General features: G+C 41.9%; 1 protein-coding gene across 5 annotated transcripts in view; it reads left to right on the top strand.

Moving 5' to 3' along the window:
• PTPRZ1 (protein tyrosine phosphatase receptor type Z1) overlaps positions 1–21,710 on the top strand; it is a 218,178-nt gene that overhangs the window by 180,992 nt on the left and 15,476 nt on the right. For all 5 annotated transcript variants that reach the window (XM_088457662.1, XM_088457661.1, XM_088457660.1 and 2 more), the window contains 4 exons: positions 1,985–2,120; positions 6,865–7,011; positions 7,682–7,775; positions 9,664–9,737. In XM_088457662.1, the coding sequence (XP_088313788.1) occupies positions 1,985–2,120; positions 6,865–7,011; positions 7,682–7,775; positions 9,664–9,737 (451 nt within the window). The remainder of the gene's footprint in view (positions 1–1,984; positions 2,121–6,864; positions 7,012–7,681; positions 7,776–9,663; positions 9,738–21,710) is intronic.

Raw genomic sequence — 21,710 nt, 5'->3', positions numbered from 1 at the left:
CACTAGGGGAAGGTTAGGGTTAGTCTACGGGGGGAGGAGGATAGGGTTAGGCACTAGGGGAAGGTTACGGTTATGCTAAAGGGGGAGGAGGATAGGGTTGGGCACTAGGGGAAGGTTAGGGTTAGGCTACATGGGGGGGTTAGGCACTAGGGGAAGGTTAGGGTTAGGCTACATGGGGGGGTTAGGCACTAGGGGAAGGTTAGGGTTAGGCACTAGGGGAGGGTTAGGGTTAGGCTACGGGGGGAGGAGGATAGGGTTAGGCACTAGGGAAAGGTTAGGGTTAGGCTACGGGGGGAGGAGGATAGGGTTAGGCCCTAGGGGGAGGTTACAGTTAAACTGCGCGGGAGGAGGTTAGGGAAAGGTACTATAAGTTAGGGGTAGGCATTAGGGTTAGGGGGGGATACTCACTGGAAGACTGGAGCCGCAGAGGTCATGACCGCTGGGACCCGGAAGCCGTGCTGGAGTCACTGCAGCCATCAGGAGCAGGTCAGTGAGCGCTGGGCCAACAGGGATGATATGTCGACATTCCATCACTGTCTACATGAATGTCGACACGGACAACTTCAACATTATGACCATGTTGACATTCTCCTATCAACATGATGAATGTTTACATATCATTCCACACCTGCCACAGTCCCCTTAAATGTGCCTGAAGCTCCTGTACATCCCTATTTACCACCGTGTGTGTGTATGTATATATACATATACACACACACATATATATATATATACACACACACACGTCCGTGTATATATATATATATACAGTTACACACGTGTGTGTATATATATATATATATATATATATATAAATGCACGTACATTTGTATATATATATGTGTGTTTATGTATGTATATAAACACAAGTGTGTGTGTGTATATACATATACACACACACACATATATATATATTTATATACTGTATATATACACACACAAGTACGTACATACATATACGCGTGTGTGTATACATACAGTACATATACAAACACACACACACGTGTGTGTGTATATATATACATACATATACACAAATGTACGTGCATATATACACACATTTATAAACAGATTAGGTGGGTATAAGAGCTTATACACATAAGCTGTTATACCCACCTAATTTGATTGATAGATAGGTAGTAGATATATATTTACATGCATATATAGACAGGGGCCAGACATTACACTGACCTGAGTAAAAATCCTGACATGCTGGGCTGAGCTGCCTTTAGAGTAGAACGGTTCAGGGGCGTAGCCTCGGTATAATGGGGCGGAGCTTCAGCGGGTCTGTGGTGGGCGGGACATCAGAGGTGGGCTTGGCTTCAGCGGTCCGAGGGTGAGCGGGGCTTTGGCCTGGCCTATCGATCCACTTCAAGTGGAGTAGAACGGTTCAGGGGCGGAGCCTCGGTATAATGGGGCGGAGCTTCAACGGGTCTGTGGTGGGCGGGGCATCGGAGGTGGGCGGGGCTTCATCGGTCCGAGGGTGAGTGGGCCTTTGGCCTGGCCTATCGATCCGCTTCAAGTGGAGGGGAACAGGTGGGGAGGTCAGAATTCACTAAGCTGATTTTGGCAGCCATTGGGTGAGAGAGCTGACTGACAGGAAAAAAAAAAAAAACTTTTTTTTTTCCTGTATGCACTGCTGTCTGTGAGGGCCTATTTTCAATGGGAGGCCTGGAGCTGTAGCTCCACCCGCCCCATTGTTAATCCGGCCCTGGAGTAGTGCGGCTAGCGGCTATATGCTGCAGTTTTTGTAGCTCCGGACACGCTGATTTTTGTTAACAGTCCCATAGGCCTATGTACTCTGTGAGATCAGGCAGCGAGGGAGGTAAAATGAGGTGCTTTTGCTGGCGTTTCCGCACTGTTGCAGCAGCAACTCATCCCTCTCGCAGCTAATTGGATAAAGCCCTAGAAGTTAATTTTTAAAGGAAGATTTCTTCTTTAGTATTAGAACGTGCTTCATTTATCCGTGTGTTCTGTTTTGCAGTGCGGGTGTGGGAAGAACTGGAACATATATTGTCCTGGATAGTATGCTGCAACAAATTCATCAGGAAGGCACTGTAAACATATTTGGCTTCCTAAAACACATCCGGACTCAAAGAAATTATTTGGTGCAAACAGAGGTAACAACATGACCCACAATACAGTTTGCATTTTTTTTTTCTGGTATGAGGTAGCCAACAAAATTAACAGTCAGCGGAATAAAAGCATCTGCCTGATGCCCCCCAGCATCGACCACTTTGGTGTGCCTTATCCCCACCCAGAATACCCAACACTTTTGAAGAACTGGGCCACAACCATAACCCTTCTACTCTCCTAAAATCATACTTGAATTGGGGAGGATACCAGAGATACCTTCTCTGGTGCATGTGGAACCTACCCACTATGATTAGTAGAGACATCCTTTAAGACTAGGGATGGACATTGTAGATTTATTTATTAAACATATTGAAATTCTTGTCCAATATTACTTGATATTAATTCTTTCTCCCTGCAATATGGTGTGTATGATATATCGGGAGAATCTGTTCAGCAGTGAATATATCTTTTTCCCAGCCACCCAGAGCCAGCTGCTTTTCCTATCCCAGGTCTCAGGCTATCCCAGCTACTGTTAAATTCATTTGGAAGACAGTCTGTACTGCAATGTAGTGGGCAGTAGGATCTCTACACGTTTATTTATCAATGAGGAGTTGTTGAGTATATGAAAGGGGCCTGGGCTGGCTTCAGTGCTTAAAGCAACTACTTCACTTGACTCAAGTTCTTCTGAACTCTCGGTCTGAGGGTAGTTCAGTGTTTGTACTTTGTAGAGAGAGTCTACTAGAGCTGAACTTGCAGGGCAAGGTCAACAGGAAAATGTGTACAGCACTGTGAAGTGCATTACACTGATTGAGAGAAATGCGAGTGTTGTACTAGACAAAGATAAGTTAGGTGTAGATTAATCCTTACAGCTGAACGGCAGCTCCCAGTGCTGACAAACTGTCTCTGGCTCTCAGTCTCAGCTGCAACGGTCACTCAGCACATCATTAGTGGGTACTTCAGTGATAACGCTCTTTTGTCTCTTACAGATGGCAGCTCACCCCACTTTTCACTCTGCTCCTCTGTATGTCCCGGTCTCAACTATGCATGTGCAACCACAAACACTCTGTCCTGTTGCTGGCTTGTCTCAGTTTTGGTTTTGTCTCATAAATGGCTCCTTCTCGTGGCAGCCTCCTATATTGCACACGCTTGTGCAGATTATCAATAATAGCAAATATCAATTTTATTTCCCCGATTATTGCCATTATGTGATTTGCAAGTGCAGATCCAGTATAAATTTGGATTATTAATACAGGACCTATGAGTGTTCATCCCTACTCAAATCTCCCTATAAGATTATTTGTTTGATGGTGAGACATTCCCTGCAAATCTGGACTGTAACATCTTTTGTTGTTGTTCTTTTGTTACTTTTTATTTGCTAAATTTGTTCACAAATTACACTTCAATAAATATTTCCATTGTGACTTTAACTTTGCTGAACTATTCATGTATAATGTTGCTATAATTAAGCTCCAGTATTTAATTGTAATTTTGGAAAACTAATATAATTAGTCATCTAAAAGATTTGAAGATATAATCCACTGAAATAAAGGTTAGAATTATAATAATTTGTATCAATGTGCTATATTATGAATGTAATATGCATTTATAACTCGTATAATTATTTTGCCTGTCAAAATGAGAATGACATTAAAAAAATTGTAGTATTGTAATTGTTACATTGTTTCAGTAGAACAATTAATTTGGGTCTTATGAAAAATAATGATTTTAACCTTGGTTAAGACAGATCATAGACAATAAAGACAAATTCACCACATACATATTGTTACATAAGTACAGTTTGCAAGTTTAAGGTACTAAGGTACAGCTTGTACTGGGTAGACTCCCCCTTTGCTCCAAGAGCAACCTGAATTCTTCATGATGTGAACCACTTAGTTGGGGTACCAAATATCTTGTGGCACATCCACTGACATTAACTATACTTTGCTCCAGTTATACTGTGGGTATGGTACCTGCAACCAGGTGCTTAGCAAAAGATTACCCAGTGTAGGGGACACATATGGATATAGATGCGCAGTACTGTACAAATGAAAGACATGTTGGACGTTAGGCCATCTTGATGAACAAACATAATGGGCCAAATGTAATAGAGTGAGAGTTTCAAAAACTCTCACACTTTTTAAACGCGGCCAATGTAATAGAGTCAGAGAACATGGAAACTCACATGTTTTTAGACTCAAAAAATACTCACGATTTAAACTCTCATCCAAATGTTTTCCCATTTTGAAGCTAAAACTCAATCAGTGTAGTAGTGTGAGAGTTTACTGCTAACTGTCACATTTTGTAAACTCTCACCTGATTACATGTGGCCCAATAACTTTATTTACTCTCCTCTTTCTCCAGCTTCCACAACTTCCTCCAGCACATTACTTTCAATAGATTGTATATTGATAAATAATTCTACTTATTCCACCTATACAATAATCTTTACAACTATAATATAAATGGATTAACAAATGTCCATGCTACACAAACACCTACATCTCAGCCTTATGCAGTAAACAGCATCACATATCTGATTTTGCTGGGTGCTATGGTGGGTCCCACAGCATGATAGTCCATTCAAACACACACAGCATAAGGGAACTTCACATCCAAAGTTCCTCTCACCTCCTCTCAACCTACTGTACCTAATGTACGGCATATCCCTTCCAACAGGGGCCCTGTCTCCTTACACTTGCCTATATGGACTTTCTTCCAGGTAGACCAACCTGACGTCAAATATCCAGAGACCTTCCATCTGATATGCTGTCACTTTCTGCAGACACAGCTCTCACTTCTGGGTTTTCTGGAATCTTCAACTGGATGTCTAGCCATGCTGCCATCTTGAAATGACCCCTCCTCACTATGAAAATACTTCTCAGGCAGATATCAAACAGAGATCCTTTGGCATGTTGCGTGGATGTACTCACCATCACATACCTGGTGTTTCTTCCCTTACCTCTTCTCACGAGGTCTCTAGGGCAGCACTTCCCCTCTTGTCCTCGGCAGTCTCTAATACTGCAGCAGTTTGTCATTTATTGCAAGCTTTGCTGAACTGGGCAGCTTTCTTCCTCTTTTGTCAGTAGAGGTCCTGTTGCAAGTGGTTCCTTCGCTTGTATGGCTTTCTCCCCTCTAGCCAATAATGGAGCAACTTCCTCTCACTCTATGCTGATGAGAGGGATTCTTTGACCTATAGGGGGATTCTAACAGAGGGACCCTTGTTTGCAGATGTGCGTTCCCTTATTTTACTATGTTGCTGCTCGTGGCATGCGTCACACTGAGTGCCAGTACTGCAGGATGGAAGGAAGGAAGTTCCACGGTCCTACCAATATGGTCACATACTCCCTGATGCAGCAAACCCTTCATTGAATTTGGTCCCTAGATGGTCTAAATCAATGTTAGCTGGCATGTTTTATTGCAGCAGCAACTGGCTCCACCAACTAGTGTTACAGCTTCTCCACATTAGCACCAACTCCTGTTCTTCGATGCCAATACCTGCCTCTCATTCACAGTCTTTCTGATGAGACCAACCTATGTCACCAAGGCCATGGTGCATAAACCAGTTATCATCGGGCGTTACAGTGGCTTGGATTTAACAAGGTCCTGGAAACATTCCTTAGAGATTATGTGGACATGGTGGCATCATGCAGTTGTTGCAGATCTGTTGACTGCTCCATCATGTTGTGAATCTCCCATTTCATCACATTCTGTATCTGTGGAGTCAAATGGAGTAGGCTGAATTCATTGTAATGTTCATGGAACCAGCTTGACATGTTGAGAGCTTTGTGACATTGTGAATTTTCCTATTGGAAACAGTCTTTACAAAATGGTTAGACTGTAGCCATAGAAGTATGCAATGGCCAACAACAATTCTCAGGTAGACTGTGGCATTTAAATGATGTGTCATTGGAAATAAAGGACCCAATGTGTGCCAAAAATATCACCCATGCCATTACACTGCCAACACCTGCCTGAACCATTGACACAAGGCAGGATTGATCCATTGATTCATGCTGTTTATGCTATTTGTGTGTCACAGCAAAAATTGAGATTAATCAGCCTAGGTGAGATTATTCATCCTTTAACTTTTCACTTTGGTGAATGTATACCCACTGTTGTCTCCATTCCCTGTTCTTTGCTGTCAGTTGAGGTCTTTTGATGCTGTAGCCCATCCAATTTAAAGATCTGTGCCTTCAGAGATGCTCTTTTGCATACCACTGTTGTAATGCATTACTGTTGCATTACTACATTACATACTTGCAATACTGTTGCCTTCCTGTCAACTTAAACCAGTCTGTCCATTCTCCTCTGACTTCTCTAATTAACAAGAGGTTTTCAACCACAGTACTTGCTCTCACTAGTTTTTTGTTTTGCACACCACTCTTTGCAAACTTTATATACCATTCAGAGTGAAAATCCCAAGACTTCTGAGATACTTAAAACACCCCATCTGGCACCAGCAATCATTCCACAGTCAGTCATTTAGATCACATTTCTTCCCCATTCTGGTGTTTGGTCTGAATAGCTGATCCTCTTGACCAGTCTGTATGCTATTATGTATTGAGTTGCTACCACATGATTGACTGATTAGTTATATGCATTAGCGAGCAGGTCGAGGTGTACTTCGTAAAGTAGCCACTGAGTGTAAATTCTGAGTAATAGTAAATGACAAACCATGACCACAATTTACCAAAATGTCCTCTCTTCTGATGTATCACATTCAGCCAACCTTGCATGTGTTTACACGTTTTGAGCCAAAGATCTCATGGTTATTATCAATCCATCTAGGAGCAGTACATCTTCATTCACGATGCTTTAGTTGAGGCTATTCTGAGCAGAGAAACTGAGGTACCAGAAAATCACATTCATGCATATGTTAATGCTCTCCTAACAACGGGCCCATCTGGAAAAATGAGACTTGAGACACAGTTCAAGGTAAGTCATATCCTATTTAACGAACTATGTATGAATCAATGGTATTTTTCACATTCCATTTTATGAATATTAGTCTTTAGGGCAAATTATAGATGTTCTAATATAATTATCCAGCTTTAGAACAGCATTTACCTTGAGTTTTGTAAAAAGGCCTAATCATACATTCAGTATTGTACATTCTTGTAAATTCTATAATCATTATTACTGACAGAAGATTCTGACAAAATGACATACTATACATAAAAAGAAGCCATTCTTACAGACTGAATGAAAAACCAGAGCACATTCTGTCTTTTTTATTAGGAGAATGTGTTCAGAAAGAAAGCAACCTTTTTTTTGTAAAGCCTTGTACACTGTAACCCTGTAAGGCAGACAATGCACATTGGGTGACCAGTTTTAAGAGCATGAGACAGAATCCGACAGTTTAATAAACAATTTTCACAAAGAGAAACCGTAGGTAAAAGAAAAGAACCTTCATTTACAGGAGAACATAGTCATACATTTAACTACTAACCTCATGTCATTTTATTTGAATTTGTGGAAAGTTGCGCACAATACAAAATCTATCATGAATGTTTTATTTTATCTTGCTACCGTAATTGTCCTATAAAGTAGTAATTTGTGAACGCAGTTTTTTCAAGAACGTTTATTTTTTCTTTTGTTCTTCCAGTTGCTAAGCGAGTCCAATATTCTCCAATGTGACTACTCTACAGCATTAAAGGTGCATAACAGGGATAAAAATAGGACATCTTCCGTCATTCCTGGTGCGTGCTGTATAGTTGTTGATTTATTTATTTTAATGTTGGATATATATTTATATATAAATTATTGAAAAATCTACTTGAAAGACTTGGTTCTACTCCTGGTAATATTTCCTTATTTAAGAAATACTAGTCACTTTAGTGAAGAAATTATTGGCCTCCTTACATTTAGAGCATGTATTTCACCTTTCGAGAAACTACTTTTGTTGCATTTCAAAATTAATATATAGTATAATGACATAAAAAAAGCATTCTCTATAGATTCCTGTATCCTGTCTCTTGTGATTCTACTTGCACACTGTATGCTCGCAGTAATGAGCACAATCCTGTAATGTAGTAGTCAGGGTGGTATACTTGTGCTTAGACAAACCATCAGAAAGAGTTGAGGCTGCTAGATGGAGTCTGTGGTGGGAGTAGCACTTCTTCAACCAAGACATCAACTATACCTATCCCTTTAGGTGTCCACACCTATACATGGTGTGATGGCATGGCTGCAGCATAGCAGGGCTCTGGAACTTATATTTTATGCTTCTGTGTATCTAATAGGCTAAAAAACCTTGCTGGTGTTGGTCAGGTACCACATTACACTGTTCTTCTGCTGACACTTCAAAGTCAGACAGATGATCTTCTTCAGTGCACACCAAGCCTAGTTACATCCAAGGCAGTTGTCCCAGGCACTGGGGCTATAGTTTGTAAGCACCCTTGCATATATGTTTTTTTTTCAGTTGGAATAGATTTAAAATTTCAACTTTTTAAAGAATATATGTTATTAATTATAAACATGCGTGCATGGCCTGCTTATTGGTCAGTTTTGCTTTAGTTCATGTTTTCTTGAACTTGTCTATTATGTCACACCACTGGCAGGATGATTTTCCATCAACTACGTCTGAAATGTGACATATTTTTATAACTTCTTCACCATCTCACACTAAATAAAACATGAAAGGACATTTATAGAAGTGCAGATATTATGGTTTGGGAACTCAGTTATTCCCAGAAGATCAATCTGTTCCTACTTTTTTGGGGATTGTGAGCCTGACTGGAAACGTGCATGTTGGAAGGGGGAAAAACATGACTACAAATTCCAGTCTCTGCCAGTGTAAGACTACCCCCTTTTCTATGGTTCTCCTAAAATACTGCTCATTTGTGAGTGAGGGAGCATTAGGACTGTTTTTATTCTATGTATGTATTTTACAGCAGTCACAGCAGTGGTGTAACTCCCAGAGGCAGAGGCAACTGTAACTGCCAGTCTTTGTAGCCTGGGTCACATGTTGCCTGTAGTGATAGAGAAGCAGCATGAGGCCATTTGCACTATGTCCCCATCCAATCCTGCACTATGAGCTAGTAAATAATGGAGGGGGTGCCTCAGAGGTAGTGCTTGCTTACAGGTGCTGGTGATGAAGTTCTGCCACCAGGTCACAGTGTACCTAGAACCCAGCTGTACCATATAAAATGCTTTACTGCCCCCTGCTAAACAGACAATTCCGCTTCTAAATGCACCTTTCCCCCCTTGAATCTATTTTAAAATGCTGTTTTTTTCATGTGGGTAATTATAACTAGATGCAACTAGATATATTCTACTACGCAACAAGGAATGCCTCCAATCTCCCACCTCCTCCCATTACAATATTGCTCCCCCACAGATGCTGTCGTTTCAGCCCACTCGTCCATGCTCTTACAGGCATATAAGCACACAGGGTGACTGCATGTATTAAAGCCAAAGACTTTTTAATAAACATATAGTTTCCAGAACATAGTAAACTTTTATATCATAAAGTCAAGCAAAGAGGAGTATTGAAATTTAATCTGCACTTTGTATTGCCTATATACTGTAAATCACACCATGAAGAGATTCCTTGTTAACTGGTGTTCATTCCTTAATATGTCATAGTTGAGAGATCAAGAGTGGGCCTCTCTTCACTGGTTGGAGAAGGAACAGATTATATTAATGCGTCATACATACTGGTAAGTAATAGATTTCTTTTTTTTTCGTGTTATAAAATTTTTATTGGAAGTTGTACAAATAGAAATTCAATTGGCTCCATAGAAATAGAACCAGTAAAAACAAAAACAATAAAACAGCCAAAAGAAAATAAATAAATAAAACCTATATGTAAATAACATAAATCAATCAGACATAAAACATTGGAAACACATAAACATATACATGTATACAAAAACACATATAAAAATTCCTAGTCCAAATAGAAAAAAAGAAGTGGGCAGATATGCGAGCCAAGAAAAATGGATAGAGAGGGAATATTAAGGAGGTTGGGGGTGAAATAGATGTGAGCAACGAAATGTATATATGAGAAAATAAAAGAAAAAAGAGAAGGGAAAGAAAGAAAATAGAATAAAAATGGTTGATGGAATTAGCCACTATGCCAGACCAAGGAGAGGAATATTTTGAGAGAGATACCAAGGCTGCCAAACATCGTGAAACCTGTCCACTGTGCTATTCTGAAGACTAGCTATGTATTCCATTTTGGAAATATACCAAATCTTGTTTATTAATTCCTGATGAGAGGTTGGGGAAGGCTGCTTCCAGGCCTTAGCAATTTGTTATTTAGCTGCACAAGAAATATGTAGGATTAATTTGTTGACCTACGTAGATGACTGGCAGACTGGGGCACACAAGAGTAGTGAAGCCGGAGAGAGGGGAGTATGTGAGGGCACGACTGAAGATATGAGCGATATAACCATAGTCCAAAAGGGTGTGATCATTGGATAAGCCCACCAAACATGGAAAAAGGTGCAAATCTGGCCGCATTGATGCCAGCACAACTGTGAGACATTGGGAAACATTCGCTGCAAGCGGTCTGGAACCAGATACCAGCAGGAGTACACCTTATATGAGGTCTCCTTGATGGAAACACTAATGGAACATTTTGATACATTAGACCAAATTGCCTCCCAAGTACTTTCCCCCAAGGAGGATCCAAGGTCCGCCTCCCAAGATAGTTCATGAGTAGCCAGAGGTGGATGTTCTGGAGACAGAATGGAGTGATACAGATGGGATATGGTGCCTTTATCCAAGGGGCGGTAGATACACAAGCGTTCCATAGGGGTGGGGACACCGGGAGGAGCAGAGGAAGAAAAAAAGTCCACAAAACTACGGATTTGAAGGTACTGGAAGAAGCAAGAGGAGGACAAAGAGTACCTTTCCTGGATTTCCGAAAAGGACTGAGAAGCAAAACTGCCGGAAACATGCCGAAAGCGAGTAATGCCAGCTGCTGTCCAGATAGAAGCCATATGACGAGATTGGCCCGAGGGAAATGAGGGATGTTGCCTAAAGGGTGTTTGGGGGCAGGGATAGGTATATAGTAAAAACTTTGTGGGCAAGGGAATCCCATACAGATAAGGTAAGAGCTGCCGGGGGCATCGATAGGACAGATGGGGGTCTATGTTTGTGGGGAAGCCATGGTTGGTATGACATAGAATCCACTCTTCCCAACTCCCCCTCTAGATCCACCAAGCACCTGGATCCCCTAGGAGAATGCCAGGCCACTAATTGGCTAAGACGGACTGCCTGATAGTATTTGGAGATAGATGTCAGGCCCATCCCCCATCAATTGAGTTCTTGAATTGAATTGTCCTATGCAAACGAGGTCTTCGACCATTCCAGACAAATTTGCCAAAGGAGGCTTGCAGGGATGAAAGCACCCGAGCAGGTACCGCGACAGGAAGGGTTTGGAAAAGGTACAACAGTTTCGGGAGAACATTTATCTTGATTGAGTTTATGCGGCCTATCCAGGAAATGACCTGAAAAGGGGTGGAAAATTGGCCTTATATAAGCTATCGTAGGACTTAGTCAGATGGATGCCGAGGTATTTCAAGGAATCTCTATACCAGGTGAAAGTGAAATTGAGCTGCAATAGAGCTATAGCTGACTTCGGGATGTGCAAAGGTAGTGCTTCGGATTTGTCATGATTTACTTTATAGCCAGAGAGGTGCCTGTAAATTGACAGTTCCTGAAATAGATTCGGAAGATAAATTAGGAGACTGGACATGGTGAGGAGTATGTCATCAGCAAAAAGGGATATTTTATAATTAGAATCCCCAACGGTGATGCCAGCAATGTCCGGATTGACCTGGATCTTACAAGCAAGGGGCTCATTAACTAATGTGAAGATGAGTGGAGAAAGTGGGCACCCCTGCCTTGTTCCATTCGAGATAATAAAAGAGTCAAAGAGCAGGCCTTCTGCTAGAACTGACGTGGAGGGATGATGATAGAGGGCCTGTACAGCTTGTAGAAATTTGCCTTCAAAACCAAAGTGGTGAAGGGTAGCGAGCATACAGTAAATGGCCAAGAGACCCTGTCAAAGGCATTTTCTGCATCTATGGCCAGGAGTAGAGAGGGAAGTTTGATTGTATTAATATGGTAGATTAAGTCAACCGTGTGTCTGGTGTTATCTAGAGCTTGATGGGTGGGTACAAAGCCAGAGATAGTTGGTGACCAATTGGGGATCCTTACCCGGTTTTGGCAAGACTGTGATCTTTGCCTTAGTAGTGTTGGGATGAAAAAAGTTGCCATCTAAAATTTGGTTAAAGGTTGTAGAGAGATGGGGGACAAGGGACGCCTGGAAAGTCTTGTAATAAGAAAAGGGGAAACCGTCTGGTCCCGGTGCTTTGGAAGGATTCTGAGTCTAAAGGGCATTGGAGACTTCCTCCTCAGTGATGGGGAGACTTGAGTGCAGTGGAGGTTGGGAGGTCGATTCTAGGAAGGGCACAGGAAGTTAAATAGTCCGACGTGGAAAGTGGAGGATCGACCAGTCGGGGGGGGCTCACAAAAGCATTATAAAGTTGGTTGTAATTGTCTTTAAAAATAGAGTTGATTCTAGATGGGTTATAATGAAGAGAGCCTGTAGAGTCTTTAATCTCCGAAATGGCTGAAACAGCATTCCTAGCCCTTAGGCGTTTGGCGAGTAAAGAGTCAGACTTATTGCTTTTCTCATAAAAGCATTGGTTCAGCCACCGTAGGGACTTTTCAATCTTCTCTGAGAGAAGCGCATTAAGGGATGATTTAGCAGTTGTAAGCTATCTACAAATGGCATCCGTGGGGGTGCATTTGTGAAGGGATTCAAGTGAATGAAACTGGTCGGTTACAGACTGCAGGAGTTGTTTGTGCTCTCTATTTCTGTGAGAAGCATAACTAATAATATGGTCGCGAATGAAAGATTTATGAGCTTCCCATACCAAGGGACAGCAGTCAGAGTCCTGAACATTTAAAGAGAAATAGTCTTTCAGAATCATAGCCATCTTGGATTTGAATTGGGGGATTTTCAATAGGGTCTCGTTAGGCACCATGGAGGCTGAGAAAGCGGGGTGTCTAGGAAATTAAATGAAGAGGTAATGATAGAATGATCTGACCAGGAATTAGGGAGAATAGCGGAGTTGGTGAGATGATTAGAGACTGGAGGTCCACAAAAGAGCAAATCTATTCTAGAATATGAGCGGTGGGGGGCTGAATAGATTGTAATGTCCTTCGAAGTGGGGTTAAGGATCCACCAGTTGTCAATAAGAGAAGCCTCTTTTATATGTAGAGCAAGAGCACGAGGTGTGGGCAGGCTCTATGGTGAGATCAGAGGGCAGTGCGGTCAATAACTGGATCAATGACACAGTTAAAGTCCGCTCCTAGAAATAAATATCCCTCCTGCCATTTATGGAGTTCTGTAAAAAAAAATAAAAAAAAGCGTTGTTGGCCGGTGTTGGGAGCATAAACTGAAGCAATAGTGACCTCGAGGTGACCCAGCCTGCCAGTCAGAATGATAAACCGGCCATCTGAGTCAGTGTGCACAGATCGCTGAACTAAAGGCAGCCTTTTATGTATCATGATAGCAACTCCGTTGTGTTTAGTGGTACTGGAAAAGTAGAGCACAGTGGAAAAGCTTCTGGAGAACAATGACGGGTGGCCTGGATCCCGAAAGTGAGTTTCTTGCAATAAGGCAATGTCGGCTTTTAGACTCCGTAGAGAGCCGAATAAATGCGAGTGCTTTTGAGGGATGTTTAATCCCCGAACATTCATAGAGGCTATGATTAATGACATAGTAGCAGCTAGACTATCCAAGAGACAGAGGATAGGGATGAAGGGAGATTAACTGACACACAAAAGGAGAATGGAGAGGTGATGAAGAGAAGAGAAAAAAAAAGAGAAATGAGAAAAATATAAAATAAAAAATAAAACAGAATAATTAACAAAAAGAGAAGGGGGGGGTTGAGGGCAGAGTCCCAGCCGACTGTGAGGAGGGAAACTCACACAGAAGTTAGGATACAGACGTCCAAGGAGGTGGGGATGGTAAAGATTTTAAAAAATCATGTAATAATGTATGAACGAAGAGGGTGGCAAGGATTGGGCAAAGTGGAGATAAGGAAAGGGAGAAAGTGTAAGAGTCAGGAAAAGGGACTGATAGGAGCGGGAGAGGAGTCCCCTGGGTGTAAAGGGGAATGAGAAAAAAGGAGATATGTATGTTGAGAGCTGCAAATGAGAGAGGTTTGGGGGATGAGGAGGAAAATATTTAGTAGCCGAAGTGGGTCGAAAAATATAGACATCTAGGGCATGTAACTCAAAGGAAGAATAGAAAGGCATCATCTCTACACAATATCCCTGAACAACAAACAAAAAACATACAATATATTTTTGGTATAACAAAGCACACCACGAGAAAAATAATAAATATAAAAATAATAATAAAAAAAAATAATTTAAGTAAATGCAGGTAATCAAGTGAGAACAGGTCCGTACATCCTAGAGGACTGTTAATATAATGAAGGTGGTGAAAACATATCACAAACATGGATGAACCAGTAGAACCCCTCAACAGATATCCAACAACTGTAGCATAAATAATATTCATAACAGGAAAATAGGTACATGGATAACAATACATTAAGAATACTATAATCAAGGTATTATAAAACATGCACCCTAGAATATGTAGCCGTAGAAAATCAATATGTGAAAAATTAGGGTGATCTTACACAGTGTGAACTTATAAAGTAGTGAACTAAGGGTCTATAGAAAGGGACATTATGCAGATGTAAATCACTAGCAGTTCTTGAGGCTGATAGAATGGGCCACTCACGGTGCAAAGACATCTCCACCAGGGAGAGGGCCAGATTCTTCCAGGTGGGTATCTGCATTCTCGGATATCTCGAATTAGGATGGTCTTACCATTGAAGTCCACAATGAGTTTAAAGGGGAATCCCCATCGGTACCTGATGCCACGATCACCAAGTGCTTTGGTTAGATCTCGGAAGTCTCTACATTTAGCAATGGTTAGAGGAGCTAAGTCCTGGTAGAAATGTAGTTTAGCCCTGTCATAGAGGACGTGCGGTTTGCCCCTGGTGAGAGCGAGGACTAGTTCCTTGTCCTTGTAGCTGAGGAAACTAATTACTACATCCCGGGGAGGTTCACTATCCTTGGGTTTAGGTCGTAGCGCATGATGCGCTCTTTCCAAAAGGAACTTCTGAGGTCCAAGGTCTGGCAACAGGAATGAGAAGAGGTTATGTAGATAGGGTTCCAAGGCCTCCATAGTAACAGACTCTGGGATGCATCGTATGCGTATATTGTTTTTGCGCTCCCTATTCTCCAAGTCCTTGTTTTTGGTGCGAAGATCTGAGAGTTCAGCAACTATGTGGTCTAGATCCCTGCTTGTATCGTTGAGTACTCTCTGAAAATTATCTTGACGAGATTCTAACTTGGATGTTCGAGTGGCAAGAGAGGAGATATCAGATTTAATGGATGCCACGGCTTTATCCAGTTTGGTCTCAAGGGAGTCCTTAAAATCCGTGATTAAGGAACGGAGAGCCAGAATATCTTCCTTTGTGGAAGGAGGCGGAGGTGCATATTCAACTTTATCCATATAATAGGGGGCGGAGAGGGGGTGCTCCTTTGCAGACTGGATTTTGTGCCCTTTGTAAAATGTTGCGAGATGTTGCCACCTCCTTGCCTAGGTGTTTTGGCAGTAGACTTCTGTATGGAATAGAGGGCCCAGGAAAGTATCACAGGAGGGAAATGTATCCCTTGGGGTGCACCAGAAACTTTGGGAGTGCAAAGCCATGAAAGAGTAGGATCTCTCAAGATGGAAGGGCCGGTATTTGCTTCAGGAGATAAAGGGGAACACCCAGGGGACTGATGGACCGCCCCCTAGCAGGACATCAGTAGGGGGTCAGAAAATAAATAATGGGGTGTCGGACATAGGCAGCCAGGATAGTGGCACTGTATGTTGGGGACCTAAGCCTAGCCCCGGTGAGACCAGAGAAAGGGTCTGTGGACCTCCTGTGGGGAGATGTGAAAGGTCGGGAGATGTACAGATACCCTTGGCCACAGGCAGGTTGGTAGGTGCTGGTGTTGGAGAGCTGCACAGCAGTATAACCAGTAAGTACTAAGCATCAGGGCCAGCCACTCAGCCTTATTCCTACAGTAGTTGTGGTGCAGCGAGATGGCAGGCTCCCCGGAGCACCAGGTGCGTATACCCTATAGTAGGATGCAGCAGCACAGCAAGGGAAAGAACAGATGGGGCCGGGACCAGCCGCGACCACACAAGCAGCCGTGCAGTACGGCGTTGGCTCTCAGCATGTGTCCACAGCAGCAGCTTGGAAGAGGTGAGAGGGAGCCGGAGTGTAACCCACACAGCGGGCGCACCCTGAGAGCAGGCCACCGGGCGCACAGCACACACACCTCAGCCCCGGTATTTGGAGGAGATCGGGATGTAAAGCAGCACCCCTGGGGTGGGATACAGAGCGGTCCGAGTCCAACTTTAACCACAGAGCGATCCGGCAGGGACAGCTCTGTACTCGAGGCCGCAGCTTCAACAAGGGAGAAGTCCCAAATGCAGGAACCCACCGGGGGTGAATCTGATTGCGGCACAGTGAAGCCCCAAGGTTAGCCTACAGAATAGGGGCACTGTATAGCGTGACTGGGGGTGGGGAAACCCTTCAAAAGTGCCCTTCAGTGACAATGCTGCATTAGCTTAGTGCCAGCCAATCCACACCCAAATAATACATTTCTTAATGATTAATTAAACTTGAGAACCAAAGTGAGTCCCCAAAAATTACAAACATTTCTACAAATCAATAAAATCTGACATGTTATGTTTATTACTAATACTAATACATTCACTTATCTGTGAAATATGTTTGTTGTTAAATCTGTCACTGCTTCTAATGAAGGAATTGATGAAGATTTGTTGAAATGAATAGGGCATCAGCGTTGCTGTAGTGTTTATTGAAGGTCACAATGTGTTATTCTATGCAACAAAGCAGTATAATATAATTTAGATGAAAGGAATTATATCAACAGGTGTTATTATTTATTGAAAGATCCACACTCTCAAGAATCTCGCTTGTTTAAAAATTACTGCTTATATCAATTGCAGAGAGAGTGAAAGTACAAAAGCACATATCGTGTCAGGATTGCATACTGTTCTTATTATGCAACATTCTACCAATTACAATGCTCTGCCAAAGTCATATACAGAGATGTAACTAGAAATTGTTGCACCTGGGATAAGAAGGAAAGTTGACACCCCCAAGCACTTAATTGTAACAAAACTGATCTAAACGGAATGAATTACTTGTGCCCTCCATCAGATATGCGCCCTCAACTGCCCCTTTCATACAGCCCTAGTTGCAATCCCGGTCATGTATTTTTCTGACCTGCTTTTATCAACATATTGAAAATTATGTTCTTTCTATAATTTTCCATCGGTTGTATCCTATTTCAAAATTGGACATTATATATGGTTTAGAGAAAGGAATATGATGTAATCCTGAAACGTTATTTATTTTTTGTGATTTGAGTTTCTGTAATCAGGGGCGTAACTGGTGATGTGCGAGCAGTGCCATTGCTGAAGGTTACAGGGCCATGGGGGCGGCATTGTCACTGCTCCACAGCACCTGAATTTGGCTTGCAGGGTGCCTGGAACAGCATCCTGCATCTTATACCGCTGTTGCAGAGCTGCACGGAATGTTCTAAGGGCGCTCTGAGAAGTACTACTGTATACTTCCTGGTGAAAATGGCCCCACCCTCTTCGTGTGATGTCTTGACATACATGTCCAGGGCGCAAATCGCCCTGCTCTGGTACTGTCTATAATTAAAGGGGAGTCCAAGTATGCATATTCTCTAATTGTTTGTATACATAAAGTTGCGTGGATTCAGTGCTGTGCCTCTCTGAAGTACGGCACCCCACACAGCAATTATGCCGGCATAATCCAGCATGCTGATTGACATAGGGTGTATTTTTTATCATTATTTCTTTGCAATGTTAGAAGTTAATTAGCAACTGTTTCGCTATGATTTCTGTCATGGCATACATTTCTCTATTGTAGTGATTTAACAACAATAAAAATAATGCACGCTATTACAAGTAGTAAATGATCCCTCACTTAGGGGTATATTTACTAAAGTGCAGGTTTTTAGAAGTTGAGATGTTGCCCATAGCAACCAATCAGTTTGTAGCTATTATCTTCTAGAAGGTGCTACAACTCCACTTCTAAAAAACTGCACTTTAGTAAATATACCCCTTATAGTGTGCTATAGAGATAGCAAAAAAACAAGTATGGATCTTGTGCCAGCGTTAGGCTGCTGACGTAACCCTTAAAGGAGAGCTTAAGAGATAAGAGCATGTTACAAATATTACTTAAAGTAGAGTTATATTTATATTTTTATGTGCTTTGGAGAGCTGAGGCCAGGATTAAGGACTCTATTCACCTGTAGCCAGAGAATAAGTGGAAGAGGGAGACTCCCCTCAAAAGGGAGTACAGCTGGAAGGGTGAGACTCCCCTCAAAAGAGATGCCTTAGATTTGGTCCTCATGACCTAAACTGACTGAAATTCCAATGGATACAATTATAGCCCCAAACCAATTCAGCAGGGACAGAAGTGCTGTTCGATGTACATTTAAACCTAGGACTATCAGGTAATTGATCAGAGTCTGGTGGCATAGGCCTGTACACTCAAGCCACAGCTAAAACAAGCTGTTGATTATGTTGGACAGCCACAACCCCAGTATCAGTGCCTTGTCAAGAACCAGGGATGGTTCTTTGAGGTTTGATCCACTGCACAGAATTTTGAGCTAAGTACTCTGTGGAGTGCATTTGTTGATTTGTGAAGCTCCCACTACCCTAAATAAACCCAGAGAATTGCTACATGTTACCTGTCTTGTACCCTTGAAGGTCTTAATATAAGGAGTACTAATGACCAAAACAATTGTAATTGGCAAAATACACCTTAGCTGTGTCCATTACCTTCAGGTTCAAAAACATGGCAACCTTGTGGGGCACCTAAACCTTGCTGTCTGCTGCCATAGGTGTACAAACCTCATGGACATCGAAGTCTTATGATAAAGAGAAGCAGCCCATCAACATCATAGTTTGCCAGAAATTGATCTAACACTGCTTGTCCACCCCACTGGATCAAAAACCTCTCCCTCATAATGGGAGAGTACATCCGGAGAAGCCTGCACTACCTGTGTGAACGGCTTTCTAAGAATTAATACACCATAAAGATGCCCCTTTCAAAATGGCAAACCTATTAAGGTTTCTGTGGAGGACCCAATAATGTCCTTCATTGCAATACAGGAGGAATGGGGGCAAGCAATCTCACTGACCTGATGCCATCTGTCTAAGGCCCTGATTCAGAGCCGCTCGTAAGCGGCCGCTCGTTCGTTCTGACCGATGTTCGCACATCTGCGCATGCGTACGGATTGTAATACGCATGCGCGAACCAGTCAGTGCAGCCGAAAATCGTTTGTTCGCTATATAACGAATGCCTGCTATTTTGAGTGACAGAAGGAGGCGTATGTGGGTGGTAACAGGGGAAGATGCTTGAAAACGGGGGTGTGGAATTAGATCGCAGGCGTGCTTAAAAGTCAAAACGGGCGTTTTAAGGGAGTGCATAATTATTACAGCAGTGTCATTGACCACGTCTCTTTTTTTTTTTTACTCCGAACTGCTCGCAAATTAGCGGTTGAAAGAACCAGCCACAAGAATAGCGAGCAGTTCATACGCTGTTCGATGTACTCGATTAATCTAATAAATAGCGGACATGACGTATGGTGCGAGCGGCAAGGGGGCGTATTTTTCAAAATTACAACTGCAAGTTTTGCTTAGAGGCGTGAACAGACCGCAATTAGCGAACGGTTCATTTGAATAGCCACCCCTTGTTTTAGAACGAACGACCGCAAATAGCGAGCGGCTCTGAATGAGGGCCTAAGCTCCTCTATACTACTGACCATTGTTAGGTCATGCAGACTAAGCCCTATCAGCTGGATCACATCCAGGCCTGTGCATACAGTGGACCCCAAACTCCCACACTACACTCTGTCCTGGCAGTGGCAGAAATACCAGAAACAATGGAGTTGGTCACATGTTTGTTGCTTGAAGCTTTTTCCCTTCTGCTCCATGGGAGGTTTTTGTCCTCCCTGAGCTCGCCTTAAGACATGACATACTGTATGCATTGGGCATGACATATTTGCCACAATACTACTCTTTGGGTCCTATGGACATGCAATGTGTGAACTGTGGTGCTCTACACTTCTTGATAGAGGAAATTAATGACCATTTTTCAGACTGCTGTCACAATGTGGTTGTTATCTCCATAATATTCTCAGTAACTAATATTCATAATATCCTCCATAACTAAAGCTGGCCACACATCTAAAGATTATCTGTCCAACCAGCCAACTAGTTGATTGGTGGAATGAAAATCTGGCAAGGTATACAATCAGCAATTTGCTCCCAAACGCTGGAAAATGGACCAAAACTGTTGTTTGAACAAATAGTTTAGTTCAAACATTTAACAAACTTGTCTGAACGACCATTTTCATCTGTTTTCTGGCATTTAGGAGCACATTTCTGATCATCAGTTACTCCCATACATTACCAGATTTTCATTCCAACCAATCAACAAGTTGGCTGGTTGGATGTAAGTTGGTCTAGTGTGTGGCCAGCTTAAGGCGGTTACTGCCGGATAAATGCAAAATTGTGATTAAAGAAGCAGTATCTTAATGGTAAGTATGCAGAAACTCATCTATATTAGTACAATTAAAAAAAACAAGATAAGCTATAAGAAATACAGTATAATACTTTAATAAGAGATGGCAGAAATGAGGTCAATTGAGACATATATAAAATTATAAAAAAAAAACATTTTTTGGCACACAATAATTAATCTAAAACATTAAACACTGTATAGAGAGCTGATAAAAAGTAACAACATTTGAGCCTGTATAAACCGTCAATACAAGGAAGTTACAGTTTCCAGCAAATTCCTATAAACATCAATATCAATATTATTTTATATCCCCTTCCAGGGACCAAACTCCTGACCCTACGCATGTCAGTTCACTGCCTTAACCTCTTACTTATGGTTTGCAAAGCACAGAAATGTTTCATAATGATATTAGTTCTGAAAATTAAAATTAAAAGATCTTTCTTATATGGGAATTGAACTCCACTCATGATCTATGTTAATCCTATTTCTTGACTTCTAGACTAAAGCAAGTCAATAGCGTTGCACAAATATAGGCATATTACGCTCAATTTAAATCAATAATTAGTTTATTTATTTTAATTTATTTATGTGTATATAAATACACTACCCAAAATCCACCCTATAATAATAATAATTGTTATCCCAAAAAAAGAAAACATGTGGATATAAAATTTCTATATTGGATCATTTTACTAAAATATGTAAACTCTCCCCAGTCTCACCAGCCCGCACAGGCTAAGTGCAGTACATAAAGGGACTGTCAGAGTACTGCTAGGGTGCTAGTAGTAAATGAGGGGGATGTCTGGGAGATGCTGGGGTGTTGGTGGTGATTAGGTGGGGGACCCCAGCAGAACTTCCCCCCTTATTCACTAAAAGCACCCTAGCAGTACTTATACACCTCCATTATTCACTCCTAACAGCCCTGCACCAACCTATACTTACCCT

Source organism: Taudactylus pleione, unplaced genomic scaffold (genome assembly GCF_031769625.1).
Source record: "Taudactylus pleione unplaced genomic scaffold, aTauple2 ptg000041l, whole genome shotgun sequence".
NCBI lineage: Eukaryota > Metazoa > Chordata > Amphibia > Anura > Myobatrachidae > Taudactylus > Taudactylus pleione.
This window is presented reverse-complemented; position numbering and strand designations above follow the sequence as displayed.